General features: G+C 45.2%; 1 protein-coding gene across 1 annotated transcript in view; it reads left to right on the top strand.

Annotated features, from left to right (window-relative positions):
- GMCL1 (germ cell-less 1, spermatogenesis associated) overlaps nucleotides 1-16,423 on the top strand; it is a 115,014-nt gene that overhangs the window by 33,564 nt on the left and 65,027 nt on the right. The window contains exons 2-6 of the mRNA XM_066593038.1: nucleotides 2,142-2,302; nucleotides 4,093-4,216; nucleotides 5,737-5,833; nucleotides 12,184-12,281; nucleotides 14,965-15,077. Of these exons, the coding sequence (XP_066449135.1) occupies nucleotides 2,151-2,302; nucleotides 4,093-4,216; nucleotides 5,737-5,833; nucleotides 12,184-12,281; nucleotides 14,965-15,077 (584 nt within the window). The 5' untranslated portion in view covers nucleotides 2,142-2,150. The remainder of the gene's footprint in view (nucleotides 1-2,141; nucleotides 2,303-4,092; nucleotides 4,217-5,736; nucleotides 5,834-12,183; nucleotides 12,282-14,964; nucleotides 15,078-16,423) is intronic.

Genomic DNA, 16,423 nt, shown 5'->3' with positions numbered 1-16,423 from the left:
TTTGCAGTAACTCTTTTGCACACCTCCAATCCATCCTTAACTCTACTTGCCCCGCTAATCCTTCTCTCCTCTGCCACTCCCTTCACTTGGCTACCCACTGTCCAGAGAATTCAGTTCAGAATATTATCAATGACCTATAAGCCTGTCCCATCCACACAGCTCTGACCTGATATCCCGATATGTCCCCACACGTAATCTCTATTCCTCACCAGATCTCCTCCTCTGGTCTGTTCCTCACAATTGTCTTCAAGATTTCCCCTGTGCATCCCCCATACTCTGGAACTTGCTACCCCAACACATCAAAATCTTCTCCCACCTTTGAAACTTTCCAGTGCAACTGGAAAACTTACTGCACCTCGCAAGGCTCCAAATAACGACCAAATTGATCGCTAGTGCGTCCAAGAGTTTGCAAATGGCTACAAGAATTTACATTTTTGCCATTGGCAAGTAGCCCTACTGCCACAGTTCCACAGGTAAACTTTGATTGGGGGGGGGATTGGCTTGGGAATTTCACAAGGTTTCCAACTTTCCTGGTTCTTAGGATAGAAAAGTGCTGTCCACTACATTCTTCTAGTCTAAAAAGACTAACAATGACGGAGACCCAGTTGGTCTCCTTTTCACACACTAAAGTCTAAGGCTCTGTGCAGGTTTCTGCCTTGATGCCATTCTCAACATTTGGAACTGAATGCCATGTCTGAGAGCCAAGGTGCACTTGAAGGCGCAGGGTGAAAAGAGCTTTAAAGGGGTTATGTGATTAACGAAAAAATGTTTATAACAGTTGAGCAGTTGATATATTTAAAAAAAAAAAAAAAAAAAGCAAAAAAGCTGCATACCCCCTGCCTTCCAAACTCCCGACATCAGTGTTCACGTCCTGGACACATTGACAGAAGTTTGTTGCAGCCTCTGATTGGCCATAGTAGTCATCGGACTACCGATGGCTGTTCCATGACTTGGAGAGCCACTCAGCTGGGTCTCAGAGGGCTGAAAATAGGAGAGTATGCAGTTTCTTTTTTATTTTATCACCTGCCCAATTTATTCTAAAAAAATTTTTTAGCACACAACCCCTTTAACTTGAGCTACGCTGCCAACAGTCCTAAATAGAAGACTGGAGCGGCAGCGATCCTTGCTGGGGGGAGCGGCAGCGATCCTTGCTGGGGGGAGCGGCAGCGATCCTTGCTGGGGGGAGCGGCAGCGATCCTTGCTGGGGGGAGCGGCAGCGATCCTTGCTGGGGGGAGCGGCAGCGATCCTTGCTGGGGGGAGCGGCAGCGATCCTTGCTGGGGGGAGCGGCAGCGATCCTTGCTGGGGGGAGCGGCAGCGATCCTTGCTGGGGGGAGCGGCAGCGATCCTTGCTGGGGGGAGGGGCAGCGATCCTTGCTGGGGGGAGGGGCAGCGATCCTTGCTGGGGGGAGGGGCAGCGATCCTTGCTGGGGGGAGGGGCAGCGATCCTTGCTGGGGGGAGGGGCAGCGATCCTTGCTGGGGGGAGGGGCAGCGATCCTTGCTGGGGGGAGGGGCAGCGATCCTTGCTGGGGGGAGGGGCAGCGATCCTTGCTGGGGGGAGGGGCAGCGATCCTTGCTGGGGGGAGGGGCAGCGATCCTTGCTGGGGGGAGGGGCAGCGATCCTTGCTGGGGGGAGGGGCAGCGATCCTTGCTGGGGGGAGGGGCAGCGATCCTTGCTGGGGGAGCTGGATGTATTATGTTTAAATTTTTTTGATATACTCTGCGTCCCCCGACTGCCACCCATATTAGGGCTGTGCTCTGTATGTGTGTATATAACTTGTGGTATAGTGTAGAAAGTTTTTATTTCATTAGTAATTATAAATATTTTTTAATTTTGACAACTAAAAAATTTAAATTGGCTCCTACATTTTTCAGCTTGGGAACCAATGGCCCTTAGGTATTTTTTTTTTTTAATTTTATTTTTAATAGTCTGGAGCCCCACCTTTCAGAAAAGCCTACAATAGCCTTGCTGCCGCCCTACCATATGAGCAGCTACTACCTCCATCCGCTTGTAGATTGTAAGCCCTGTACAAGTCTATCACTCGCTCAGTTCACGTGTATTGTACTTGTTTACCTTGCCTAATGTAGCTATATACCCCTATTTCATATCCATAATAATGGCCTGTAAACTTCCTTTATAGGAACCTACTATGGGCTCTCTGAGCAGTAGACTGCTGGGCCAGGAGTCGTCATCCCCACCGGCTGGCTCTTGTGAATGTAGAAAGCGGAAGAGAAACTTAGAATGTCAATGTGACACAGAGACGGATGATGAGCTAGAAAATCTGCTTAATACACCGCGCAGGTATGTCTAACGTATATGGCAAACTATATTTTACAGTTGTACACCTCATTTTATATATATATACATACACACACACACACACACACACACACACACACACACACGCGCGCATGCCTCCCGTAAAAAATAAAAACTACTTCAGTGCTCTCGGATGCCTACATGTAGTACGTTTTCGGAGCCTTTACTATTACAACCCAGTGGTTTGTGCTACAAACCTCTCCTTTATAAATTGCCAGCAGGACGCTTTGTAATATTCTGCTATGTTATGGATGTAGTGGAGCTGCAGCCTGGTCATGGTCTCAGTCTCTACAAGTTAATTGGCTTCCATTGTACTTGCCACTCCTCTTGCTTCTGCATTGCATCATTGGTACAATCCTATGGTTAAAGGGGTTGTCTCGCGGCAGCAAGTGGGGTTAAGCACTTCTGTATGGCCATATTAATGCACTTTGTAATATACATCGTGCATTAAATATGAGCCATACAGAAGTTATTCACTTACCTTCCCTGCGCTGGCGTCCCCGTCTCCATGGCTCCGTCTAACTTCAGCGTCTAATCGCCCGATTAGACGCGCTTGCGCAGAAGGGTCTTCTGCCTTCAGCTCGGTCTGGCACGAGTGGCGTTCTGGCTCCGCCCCCTTCTACGCATCATCGCGTAGCTCCGCCCCGTCACGTGTGCCGATTCCAGCCAATCGGGAGGCAAGTGCGTCTAATCGGGCAATTAGACGCTGAAGTTAGATGGAGCCATGGAGACGGGGACGCCAGCGCAGGGAAGGTGAATATATAACTTCTGTATGGCTCATATTTAATGCACGATGTATATTACAAAGTACATTAATATGGCCATACAGAAGTGTATAACCCCACTTGCTGCCACGGGACAACCCCTTTAAATCTCTCTCTCACACTGCAGTGACTGCCTATTTGAAACAGTGCCCATGCTGCTGTAATCACAGTACTTCTATTAACTAGGAAGTTTAATAGGCAGTTTTTTTTATTTGGGTCAGGTATTTAAGGAGTTTTAGTTCAGTCTTTTCTGTGCTGCTGGAAAGTGAACAATAAAGGGCTGCAGTAACTCCATATTGAACAGTGTGTAGCCCTCAGGTGACTGAAGTTGCTAGACAGGAATAGGCAGGTTAGAAACTCGAATTTAAGGTCCGTTTAGACCTGCAGATTGATAATTTGAACGAGAGAACGTTATCAGCATTTGCTCGGGCAGACCGTTTATACCGGCAGATACATAGTTGGCTCGTTCAAAATCGTTTAGTCGTATTAAGTGGATAAGAACGGCTGAACAATCCGTAATTGAACCAAACGATTAGTGAACGAGCCGACTATTATCTTTATGCCTGCAGAAAATGAACCAAAAGTTAATGATTTAACATTCGTCGTTCGATCGTTGGCTGCATTTTCACTGAACAATTATCGTTAATTTTTTGTAATTTTGAACATTTTTTTTAACTATTGCTCTGTAAAAAAAAAAAAGCCTTTATTCATTAATGGTGTATTCTTGGTCAGAACTATTGATGACCTATCCTTACTAGTTTTGAAAGGTGTGTATTTTTTTTTTTCTGAAATTTAACCAAATTACAGGGAAAACCTTTAAAAGATAATAAAGAGAACTGGATAGAATCGAAATATCTTCTCTTTCTTAAACTTTAAGGCACATTTCAATGTTTCTAATAGAAGTTTCCAGCTTGTATTTTTGCGTGTTGGGGCAATGTGAGCCGGCTGAAAGCATTGTATGGCCTACAGATAGAGGAAACTTTGATTTCTATTACTTTGACATTGTAGGAAAAAATTGAAAAGTACTTCCAAGTATATATACCAGACCCTTTTCCTCAATGGAGAGAACAGTGACATAAAGATCTGTGCGCTTGGTAAAGAATGGAACCTACACAAAATCTACCTCTGTCAGGTAAGTGGTATGTCGTCTATCACAGGGTAACTGGTAAATGCTTCAGTGAGAGAGCGCAGCGTTACAGCACTGCTCCCCAACTCCAGTCCTCAGGGACCCCAACAGGTCGTGTCTTCAGGATTTCCTCAGTATTGCACAGGTGATGTAATTATTGTCGGTCCTCAGACATTGCCATAGGTGTTCTCTCTATAGGATATCCTGAAAACATGACCTGATGGTGGTCCCTGAGGACTGGAGTTGGGGACCCCTGCTTTACAGTACTAATAATCTCATACGGACTCATTTTACTTGTGTGCCTCCATTCATTATGTAACTAGACCACCGGTATATATTTGGCTAGTTTTACCTTTGTTTTCTGTCTGAAGCTTCCTGGCCTCTTTTTTTTTTTCTCAGGTGGGTCATGTGATCTCATTCTGACTAGCTGGGAATTACTTGGCTTTATGTTCTCTCAAGAAGTCAGTTTTTCAGTAAGCATAATTCCTGCTTGATGGACTCTACCACACAAACACTTTAGAGGGGGACACAAACTCCTGCCACTGATATGGAAGGTAATGGCAGTGTCATCCCAGCAGGCAGTGATGGTACTGGCTCTAGTCCGAGTAAGAAATAAAACAAAAAACACAGCGTGTCCTATTCTTGTCAGATTCTCGGACAAAAATACCGCATGACAATGGTGTGCTGTCCGATGTGAGTCGCATCGGAGAATCTCGGGTTCAACTTTTAATCCGTGTGGATGTATCCATAAGGCAATTGCCTTTCTAGCTAAAACTGGTGACTATCTCAAGAATATCCTGGTACGGTTTTGCCACGTCCCTTCATCAAGAATCCCAAATAAACAAACCTCAGGTATGGAAGGGGGGTGGGGGGAAGGGGTGTCCTAAAATCCCAGGCAGGAAGTCCATAACCTCTCTCCAGAAATCCTGAATAATTGGGAGTGGCCAAATCCGAGAATGAATGTATGCATCTGACAAAGTTAGCGGAAGAGGTGGTTTTTATTCTATGTTTTTCTAAAGCTGTGGTCTTTCCATGTGATGCATGCTTTTGAAAGCGTTTCCCACCCCCTAAAAAATGCCACTATAAAAATATCTGAAAAACTGCAATTTGGAGTCTTTGCCCTGTGGATTTTGGATGACTTGGCATACTGCAGGCTGGTGTTGGTGTTACGGCAAATGTTATAGTCTACATGCCCACATTTTGAACTGACAAAAAGAAAAAAGGGAACTTTAAATGAGAACTAACATAATATTGCTGGTGGGCGATATCTGTACTAATAAACCTCGGCAATGGGAGAGCGTCGCAGGCCAAAGGCAGGGTAAGTATTTTTCTATAGGCACGGCTAGTTCTTGTGCCAGTAGTTGTATTTCCTTGCTTTTCCCATTCGTGTGTAGCCGCTCCTTTAAAATGTGTGAGAAAAAGACATGGAGCGCCGAGGACCTCTGCTGGCTGCTGAAGAGGCAGCAGGCAAGAAATCGGTGTTCGCCTCGTAATGCTGGCTTTTTGTCTTACTGTCTTCCTTGCAGTCTGGATACTTCTCCAGTATGTTCTGCGGTTCCTGGAAAGAGTCCAGCATGAATGTGATAGAACTGGAGATACCAGACCACAATATTGATGCAGAAGGTAAGTTGTACATCATGCTGCTTCCATATCCCATCCTGATTTATCTCCCAAATCTGGGTTCCCTCTCCCCTTTTAATTCTTTATTAAAAATTTTATAAAGTAACAGTCTCACATTTCGGGAAATTTGAATTCAGGGTCAGTTTGATATTTTATCAGAAACCAAAGAAAACTCCTATCTTGGCAATGGGGAGACTTAGATGGAAAAAAGAAAGCTAAAAGTATGGAAAATATTTAAAAAAGGATGATGATTAGAGATGAGCGAACGGACTCGTTTAGGGCGTTTTTTCACTCGAGCAGCGCTTTTTCCGAGTAACTGACTACTCGAACGAAAAGATTCGGGGGGTGAGCGGGGGGTTGCAGAGGGGAGTGGGGGGAGAGAGAGAGAGAGCTCCCCCCTGTTCCCCATTGCTGCCCCCCGAATCTTTTCGTCCGAGTAGTCAGTTACTCGGAAAAAGCGCTGCTCGAGTGAAAAAACGCCCTAAACGAGTACGTTCGCGCATCTCTAATGATGATGCATACTAGAAATAAGTAGTAGTAATAAAAAAAAAAGTGTGTAAGATATATCGATATCACCCAGGTTCAAAGCAGCCTGTGTAGGGGATTCTAGTCATTTGTACATTATGAATTGTATTTTTCTTTTACCTTCAGAATGTACAAACAACTGGAATTCCCTTCATCCTGCCTATTGTCACAGACACTCTGCAGTATTTCCAGTACATGTGGTTGTTCCCCTAATGGGACTGATTCTAAAAAGAAACTATGTACAGATATGAGGCATATAATGAGCTTGTAATGCGCTTCATGGGCATATGCTGCCTTACAAGCCACACAAAGAAACTGTTAAATGCAGCCCAACAAAGTGTTGTGGTTTGTATTATGTGCTGCCCATGGAGAGTACAGTGACATGGCGAGAGATGTATTAAAGCAGCAGATGGCAGAAATGGACCTAAATGAGACTTTAAAGGAACGCCAGGGAAGGACTGGCAATCCTACAGTAATGGCTAGAACAAGACAGTCATTCTACAATCTCCCTTTACATTTATATAGGGGATACATTGTTGCTTTATAGTATACATCTCAAGTCACCAAAGAGGTTTTGCAGCAGCTGAGAAGCCTGTTGATTCCTGTCCGTCATTCATTAAAGGCATTCTTCTGCATGTAAGGTCTTGATGTTTAAGGGTGTGTTCGTACGTAGCTGATTTTCTTGCGGATTTGCAGGGCATTTCACTATTTTTCTTTCCAATTGATTTCCGATTGTAGGGGTGAAAACTGCTGTAGATCTGCAGCCCATCGGCTACATGTGAACACACCCCGAGAGAGCTCTAGCAAAACTGTTGAAGAAAACTTGTTTTTTTTTTTTTTTGTTTTTTTTTTAGCAATCGCAGCATGGCTTTTTTCTTTCTTTCTACCAGAGCAGTTTAAGAAATGACAGCTGCACCGTGATTGGTTGCAATGGGCAATAGAGAGTTTATATTTGACAGTTTTGGTAAAAGAGGCACCGTGTTTATTAATGTCCTCTTTGCCTGTATCGTCCACTGAACGGAGGGCCACTTCATTTTAAAGGGGTTTTCCCTACTATCTAAAATTGCTTCCCAGCCACTTTGTCCTTCCTGGTTGCTGCTAACCAAGCCCTGTGACTACTGCAGCCAATCACTCGCCACAGCAGTGACCTATAGGCAGTGATTGGCTGCAGCAGTCACATGTCCTGGTTAGCATTAACCAGGAGGGACAGAGTGTCTGGGAAGCTATATTAGATAATAGGATTAACCCGTAATGCTCTAGGATGTACAGTATCATGGAGGTTCTCGATTTGTAAGGAGGGGGATCGGGAGCCCATCCTGCTCCATGCAGTGCAGGTGCCGGCTGTTTCTCACAGCAGACCCACGCCAGCAGCTGCTGTGATCAGCATGAATGTTTGCAGCTCTTATCCCTTTAAACGCCACTGTCGGTTCTAACGGCAGCATTTAAATGCCCCCATTAGAGTTTGACAGTCCTGAACAGTCCTCTTCTCCCCCCCCCTGCCATTCAGGTGTCATGGCAGCCAGGGGCCTTTTGAAAATCCCCAGCACAGTCATTGCTGATTGCTTATCAAGCCATGTTATTTGTATATTATCAAGCCATGTTATTTGTTTATTAATCATTCAAAAAAATAAGATAATTAAAAAAAGCAAAAAAAACCTGTTCCATGTTCTTGTCCGTCTACATGCTAGGGCTTGGTAGAGGCCGACTGAGCCTGCGTCCATGATTCGCAGCTCAAACGTTAAAGTGTGTTTATTTTGAAACGCCGCTGCATTTGTTAATAAAACCTACACTGGGGTAATGATCCGTCTCGGGTTCATACTGGCCATGGTACAGGCAGCATGAGCCTGGCGATAAAATCCCTCTAATCTCGCAAGGACATCCCTGTTTTGGCCATAAGTACGCTATGATTTTTTTTCTGTCGATTTTCATCTCCAATTCTCTGTTTTTGTATTGTTACATTTTTCTTTTTTAGAGAGCAGGGATAAAACTCTGTGTGTTTTTTTTTCTCTCTCTAAATCGTACAGCATAAGTGACATGATTAGAGATGAGCGAGCGTACTCGCTAAGGCAAACTACAATCAAAAATCTATGATGATGCACAGAATTCTGGTGTAAAAAAGGCCACAATTGTGGCGCAAGTGATTTTTTTTTTTTCTCCCCTTTTTGTTTTTGACAAAAATTGTGTAAACAAGTAAAAACCCGAAAACAAAAATATATAATTTTGCTAGCATCATATTTGTACTAATCTGCAAAAAAACTATGTATCATGTCCAGAGATGAACGAGCGTACTCGCTAAGGCAAAGTGGATGTAGTGCCTTATGCGAGTACCTGCCCGCTCGTCTCAAAAGATTTGGGTGCCGGCGGGGGAGAGCGGTGAGTTGCCGGAGTGAGCGGGGGATGAGACAGTGAGATATAGAGGTCTCCCCCGCCCCCCCCCCCCCCCTCCCCCTTCCTCCCCGCCAGCACCCGAATCTTTAGAGACGAGCGGGCAGGTACTCGCATGAGGCACTACTCGCTCAAGTCTAGTTTGCCTTAGCGAGTACACTCGTTCATTTCTAGACATGATACATCGTTTTGTGCAGATTAGTACAAATATGATGCTAGCAAAATTATATATTTTTGTTTTCAGGTTTTTACTCGTTTGCACAATTTTTGTCAAAAACAAAAGAAAAAAAAATCACTTGCGCCACAATTGTGGCCTTTTTGACACCAGAATTCTGTGCAACGTCAGAGATTCTTGAATGTAGTTGGTACACGACTGGTTATAGTATTGATGTAATTACTGCAGCTCTATGGCCCAATGTAGTTCTGGCAGTGATCAGTAAAGGGCAGCAGTGCTGCACTGTAGGGCCTTATTTTTAGAAATGCACATTCCCATGCAGAAAAAAAGTGCTTAATCTAGGAAATGCTGAAGCAGAAACGTCTCTGTACTTGTTCAGCACTGGAAAGATGTGATGTCTAGTTTTAATTACAAAAGGATATTGCAGAATGTATGAAACATTGGTCAAGCCACTTTCTTCATTTTTTTTATCGGTCACATGACCATCCGCCTGAAAAATATCTCCACTCCCTCTGACATCTTGTCGGCATTTACTACTTCTTCTCTGTCCATATCCTCCAACATCCTATGGGCAGTGCCTGATGGGAGGACAGGGGTGGAAGCACTGTGCTGTATTGCTTAGATGCAGTTCAGAGTGCTGGAAGCCCCCGTCTGTCTCCTGCAGCAGCTTTCTCTGGCTGTCTGTGTGAGAGGGAGGTTGGTACCAGTAGGTTGTAGGACCTGTAAGCTGTGGGCGGAGCTACAGTGCTGGTCTGGAATTTGTAGGTGCTGTGTTTACTTTAAAAGTCATATAAACACAGCAGATGATCACCAACTGCATAAGTGGCAGGTTGCTGGTACTTGGCTGTACTTCCTTGTTTTTAGCATTTCCATTTTGGGCCTGGAAAACACCTTTAACCCCTTAGCACTGCAAGGACATTCAGTTATGTCCTGCAGCTTCGGGGTATGTATGAAGGGAGATCACAGGGTGATCTTGCTCCATACAATGCAGGTGTTGGCTGTTTATTACAACCGACACTAACCCGCAACGGCTCTGATAAGCCACGCCGCTTATCAGAGCTGTTAACCCTTTAAATGCCTACATCAATTCTGACAGCGGCATTTAAATGCTCCAACAAGATGTTTTGGGATCCCGCACTACACCCAGCGATAAGATCGGGGGTTGTCGTGTAATTGCCTTGGCAACTGGGGGCTTTTTGAAAGACCCCAGGGCTGTCATTGGAAATCAGATCGCTGTATGATGTAATGCTATGGCATTGCGGCATGCTCCAGGAGCGATCAGAGTATCGCATTTCTTGTCCCCTCAGATAACTAAAAAAATAAGTTTCAAAAAGTTTAAGTATTAATAACAAGTAATTTTAACCTCCCCCCCACCCCCCTTGCACTAATCATAATTAAAGGGGTTGTTTCGCGGCAGCAAGTGGGGTTATACACTTCTGTATGGCCATATTAATGCACTTTGTAATATACATCGTGCATTAAATATGAGCCATACAGAAGTTATTCACTTACCTGCTCCGTTGCTGGCGTCCCCGTCTCCATGGCTCCGTCTAATTTCGCTGTCGTCTTGCCTTTTTAGACGCGCTTGTGCTGTGCGGTCTTCTCCCCTTCTGCTCGGTCCAGGCACGAGCTGCGTTCTGGCTTTGCCCCCTTCTACGAGTCATCGCGTAGCTCCGCCCCGTCACGTGTGCCGATTCCAGCCAATCAGGAGGCTGGAATCGGCAATGGAACGCACAGAGCCCGCGGTGCACCATGGGAGAAGACCCGCGGTGCACCATGGGAGAAGACCCGCGGTGCACCATGGGAGAAGACCCGCGGTGCACCATGGGAGAAGACCCGCGGTGCACCATGGGAGAAGACCCGCGGTGCACCATGGGAGAAGACCCGCGGTGCACCATGGGAGAAGACCCGCGGTGCATCCTTGGGAAAGGACCGGCGGCCATCTTAGGGAGAAGATTTTTTAAAGTCCTTATTTCGTCGGATCGGTAAGTAGCAAGCGGTTTAAAAACCGCTTTACTTTGCTATTTTATGACAGGGGGGTGACAGGGGGAATGGGGTAAGGTAAAATTTTGAGGTTTGCCGCGAGACAACCCCTTTAAATCTAAATAATGAAACAAAAATACATATTTGGTATCGTTGCGTCCGTAAAAGTCAGATCTAGCAAAGTAATGCATTATTTAACCCGCACGCTGAATGTCGTCAGAAAAAAAACACCAGAATTGCGCTTTTTGTCACCGTGTCCGAGAAAAAAATTTAATAAAGAGCAGTCAAAGTCGTATGTATTCAAATTTTGTACCAACGCAAACTACAGGATGCCCCATATAAAATGAGCCTTCACACAACTAGGCTGACAGAAAAATAAAAGTTATAGCTGTCGGAAGATGGCAGAAAATTATTTTAAAAAAAATTTAATATCTTTAAAAAAAAAAAAAAGTACAGCAAACAAAAACCCTATATAAATTTGGTGTCGTAATAATCGTACCGTACCATAGGATAGTTACGTCATTTTTGTTGCAGTGTACGCCGTAGAAACAAGATGCAAACAAGGTTGGCGGAATTTAGGTTTTTTTTTCCATACATGATTTGGTATATTAAGTAATACCATTAAAAAATGCAACTTGTTTACAAAAAGCAAGCCCTCGGACAGCGACAGTGAAAAGAGAGGAAAAAACAAAAGCTGGTTAAGGCCTCCTTCCCACGAACAGATTTCCGCCGCGTAATTTCGCGGTGAAAATCCGCTGCGTTGCCCGCAGCTATTAGGTTCTATTGAACCTAATAGCTCAGGGCACACGGTACGGAATTCCGCACTGTGAAATCTCCAGTCCTCACCCGCGGCATACTCTATTTGCCGCGGGTGTACGCGCAGATGGCTTCCATTGCAGTCAATGGAAGCCGTCCGTTCACGCTATCTCACGCTGTAGCACAGCGGAAGATAGCGTGAAAATGCTTGCCCGCCTACCGCCGCCGCTTCATATGATGCGGCCGGCGTGTCATATGACGCAACGGCGGTGGGCGGGGAAGCGTCATGCGGGACCCAGAACGCCGGATCCGCTGGTAAGTATGGGGCCTCCGGGGGGCGCCGTGACGGCCGTGTGCAGCCGGCCTAAGTATGAGATTAGTGGGCCCATGGTTTATTAGCTGGTTTGTAATTAGTAATTTTTAATTGCCTCCATCCTTCAGTACTGACTGTCAGCAGTTATTGGAGACTGAGGGCAATCGGTCTTTGAGATTTATGTGATGTCTAACCTGCCTGTCTTTATTCCCACAGCTCTGCAGGTGGCGTTCGGCTCGCTGTACAGGGACGATGTATTGCTGAAGCCCAGCCGTGTTATAGCCATTCTAGCAGCTGCCTGCATGCTTCAGCTGGTGAGCATTGTGGTCTCCACTCCGTGCCGCTCATATTAACCTCTTCCCACTGCAGACCTCCATTTTTTTTTGGGGGGGGGGGGGTTTCTATTTTTTATTTCACACTTTCAAAATATCATGACTTTATTTTTTCCGCCAACTTGGTTACATGAGGGCTTGTTTTTTTGTGGGATGAGTTGTAGTTTTCAGTGGTAACATACGTAATGTATTGGAATACTTTTAAACATTTGTGGTGAAATGGGAATAAATCACAATTTAGACATTGCGGGCAGTGTTTTCACAACTATGGCACGGTAAAAATGACATGTTAACTTCTGAGGCTCAGTATTACTCTAAGGGCTCTTTCAGACGACCGTAGATCGGCTTGGTTTTCACGCCGAGCCGATATACGGTGTCCTTTTCTGCAGGGGGTGGGGGGTGTGGAAGAGCCAGGAGCAGGAACTGCCATTCCCCGCCTCTTGTCACTATTTGCAATGGGAAGGGTGGGACGGGGGTGGAGCTAAGAATTTGTCTGAGCATCTCGCTCTCTCCTATTGCAAATAGTGGAGAGGGGGCGGGAGCTCAGTTCCTGCTCCTGGCTCTTCCATCCTCCTCTCCCTGCAGACAAGGACACCGTATATCGGCTCGGCGTGAAAACCAAGCCGATATACGGTCGTCTGAAAGAGCCCTAATGGTAACACATTTATGGAAGTTTTTTTATACTATGTAACAACTAAATATTCCCTTTAAAAAATAATAATTCTGTTTTTTTTTTACATTTTTCATTGATGGGCGGCTTTGTGGACTCCGTACCATTGTAGGGCATATACAATACGATTTATTTATTTATTTTTTAACTTGGAGACTGGGTGTGCAAAAAATAAAATTCTGTCATTGGGAACTTTTACCCTCTGAACAGTGTTCACCGGTAAGGGTAAAGTGATATTTTAATAAATTGTACGTTTATGGATGGGGTGATACCAATTTAACATTTTTGCAGGTATTTCACAAGGCTACAAGTTGCTATTCTAACCGAACAGCTTCTTGTGATCTCATCGCGGGGCTGTTGCTTGGGTGACCAAGGGAGCCCTCTTCCCTCTGTTGGGCCATTTAAATGCCGCCATCAATACTGATGGCTTCATCTGGAGGGCTAACATCTGGGATTAACCATCACCGATCCCAGCCATTGTGGCCAAGTGTCAGTTGTCGGAGCTTGTTGGTAAGGGGTTAAAGACGACATTTCTGCTCTTCTGCTTTGTGTTAGCAAATCTTTGTATCCTCTGTGAAAAAAAACAATTCAAGGGAATATAATTTCTTAAAACACGTTTTGTGCTGTGCCTCTATTACTCCTCCTGCAAATATAACTGGCCATTATGCTTTCCCTGTCAAAGGGAAAGGTGCACTTTTCAGTAGTTTTGTGGCAAACTCTTTCAACAAGTGTTTTTTTTTTTTTTCTTTTTTAAGACCGACACAAGAGAATAGGAACGTGCTCACACAAATGAATTTGAATTGTGGATTCTGCGACCGCAGTCTATGCGAAAGATCCTCCGGTAAAACGCAGGCATTAAAAAGAACGGATACAAATGGTGTATTCCGCAAGCGGAAGAAAGATCGCAGCACGGTGTATTTTAGCACAGATGACTTCCATTGACGTCAATGTGTTCCATCGCCCTTAAAATTGAGTATGGGCGGCGGAATCCCTCAGAACTAGATATGAGAATATAGAGCAAAGCCTGAATTCTGTCTGAGGGTGAGAGAGATGACTGGCCGGTCTTCTGCTTTGGGACTCTGCGTGCGGAATCCGACCCGTTCATGTGAGCCCCGCCTAAATTGTGCCTTTTGAGTTTCTGGAGAGTGCAGCAATGTAGTAATCTTGAAGAACACCACGGGGTCCTCCCCAGCTTCAGCTGGTTCATCATAGGGTTTAGTCTAATCTACACGGGGACGTTCTCAGCCTTGCTTCATCTCCTATGTTCACATGGTAGAAGTCGCTGTAGATTTTTTTTTTTTGCGTGAATTCTGCCTCTTTTGCCGTGGATTCGCATGTGAATTTAGCAATATCCATGGGCAGAATCTGCCTGCAAAATACTAATGTGGAAAATCGGGCTTCTGCATCAAGAAGCAACACTTCATGACCTGGAAACACGTTGGAATTCTGCATGCAGGTTTTGCCCATTGTCGGGGCTAAATCGGCATATAGATCAGCAGCAGGAAGACGCGGTGCTCATGTGGAAAATTCTGCAGCGTATTCTTCTGGGTGAGCATGCCCTCAGGAGACTCACTGTGGGGATCTTATAATATATAGGAGCCTTGTAGGTGGAGTCAGCAGGAGACTGAGCCATTCCTGCCCGCTAGGAGCAGTTCACAGCAGGAAACAAGGCACAAACTAATAATGGAATAAACTATACTTTGGGCCGTTTTTTTTTCTTTCTTTGTTTTTTTTTTTTGAAGTTCTCAAAGTGACCAAAACCACATTTTCACATGTTCCTATTTTTCACATATCTTCTAATTAGTCTTTTAAAGCGCTGTTTCCAAAATGAAGCAGGCGCACCGTGTTATCAACACATTCTCATCTTACCCCAGAAGGGTACATCCATTGGCACAGAGGAGAGAATAGTGTGCCAGCTGCTGTGTGTGGACTCGTAGTTGAACCTCAGATGTAAGTTATTAACTTATATGTCTGCTTTTTTTTTCCTTTTAAAAGGACGGTTTAATTCAGCAGTGTGGGGAGACGATGAAAGAGACCATCAGCGTTCAGACAGTCTGCAGTTATTCCACAGCGGCCGGGGTCTACGGGTTAGACTCTGTAAAGAAAAAGTGAGTTGTTGAGCACTTGATTAGTTTTATTCATTCTTTTATAATGTATACATTATCATTAATGGTTTAAAAAAGAAAAACTGGCATCAGAGTACTTGGCCCCTTTCCCCATTGAGTTAAGCATGCATGTTTTACCTAATGTGTATGCTTATGGTGGAATCACAAAATCAGCCCCTTCTCAGACTCCCAGCCATCAGCTGTAATCTGGCAGAAAGTGTTCAGTTCTCCTGTAGCATCCCCACAGGGGAAGTAAGGTGTTACACTGTGCCCATTCAAATCAGTGGGTTGTCTGTGTAATGTAGGACAGGACAGGCCCTCCAATGTGAGAGATGCTTTTTGTGGCCAAGAGATGAGGATCCTTAACAGGGACCTCTTGAAATGTTACTATGTTTTCTGTTCTCATCTTAAACTTTTAAGGCTTATGCATGGGATGTGCCATTAGTGCCTCATAGATGAAGGTCACACTGCTCAGGCCCTCCCCTACCCCATGGGCAGACCCCTGCTTTCTGATTTGCAGCATCCGCTATGTCCCTATTGCTTTGCGCCTGTCCTTCTCCATGATGTCTGCACAACCCTCTCCCCATGTGGAAGCAGGCATGATACAATAAACGGGGGGCAGGGGATTGGCTTGAGACCTCCTTTATTTTGGCACTTGCACAATATTTTGACAACAAAAGATACCAGATGTGTAATGGTAATCGCTGGTTACGTACAGAGTACTGCAGCACACTCTTAGGCCTCATGTCCATGGAGAAAATCAGGCCTGCCGCGTGCATGCGCCGTGCACTCTATTTTCTTTTTTTTTTTTAACTCCCCCGCGCCGGAGAGCAGGAATTCAGCTGCGGGTGTGCCGCGGATCCGGACGGCTTCTATAGGCTTCAATAGAAGCCTGCAGGAGCAGTCCCAACGGGAGACCCGCACTAAAATGGAGCATGCTGCGGATGATTTCCCGCACCCACAATCCGCGCCTCAGGGGAAAATGACATCCGCAGGTATTTAATTACCTGCAGGTGTCCAATGCATCCCTATGGGGCGCGGATCACGCGTGCGGGTGACCCGCTGCGGATCTGTCTCCGTGGACATGAGGCCTTAAGCACTGTACTGGAGAATGCGTGCAAAGGGTCGCATTATTATGAATCCAAATAAACAGATCCCGCAAATGTGTTTGTGCTGTAACTGTGTGGGTACTTCTATTTAAACTCCAGTGATATCCGACTGTAGAAAGTGGCAGCATTATCAAGCTGAGTGGATATGGAGCAGCACCAGGGTCGCTGAACAGTTTGTCACTGAAGCTTAAATGAAGTACACCCACAGTATTGCATCAACCCAGAGGAGAGGTGGTGGCT

This window comes from Eleutherodactylus coqui, chromosome 2, assembly GCF_035609145.1.
Source record: "Eleutherodactylus coqui strain aEleCoq1 chromosome 2, aEleCoq1.hap1, whole genome shotgun sequence".
NCBI lineage: Eukaryota > Metazoa > Chordata > Amphibia > Anura > Eleutherodactylidae > Eleutherodactylus > Eleutherodactylus coqui.
The sequence above is the reverse complement of the archived record's forward strand: the minus strand, read 5'-3'. Positions and strand labels throughout refer to the sequence as shown.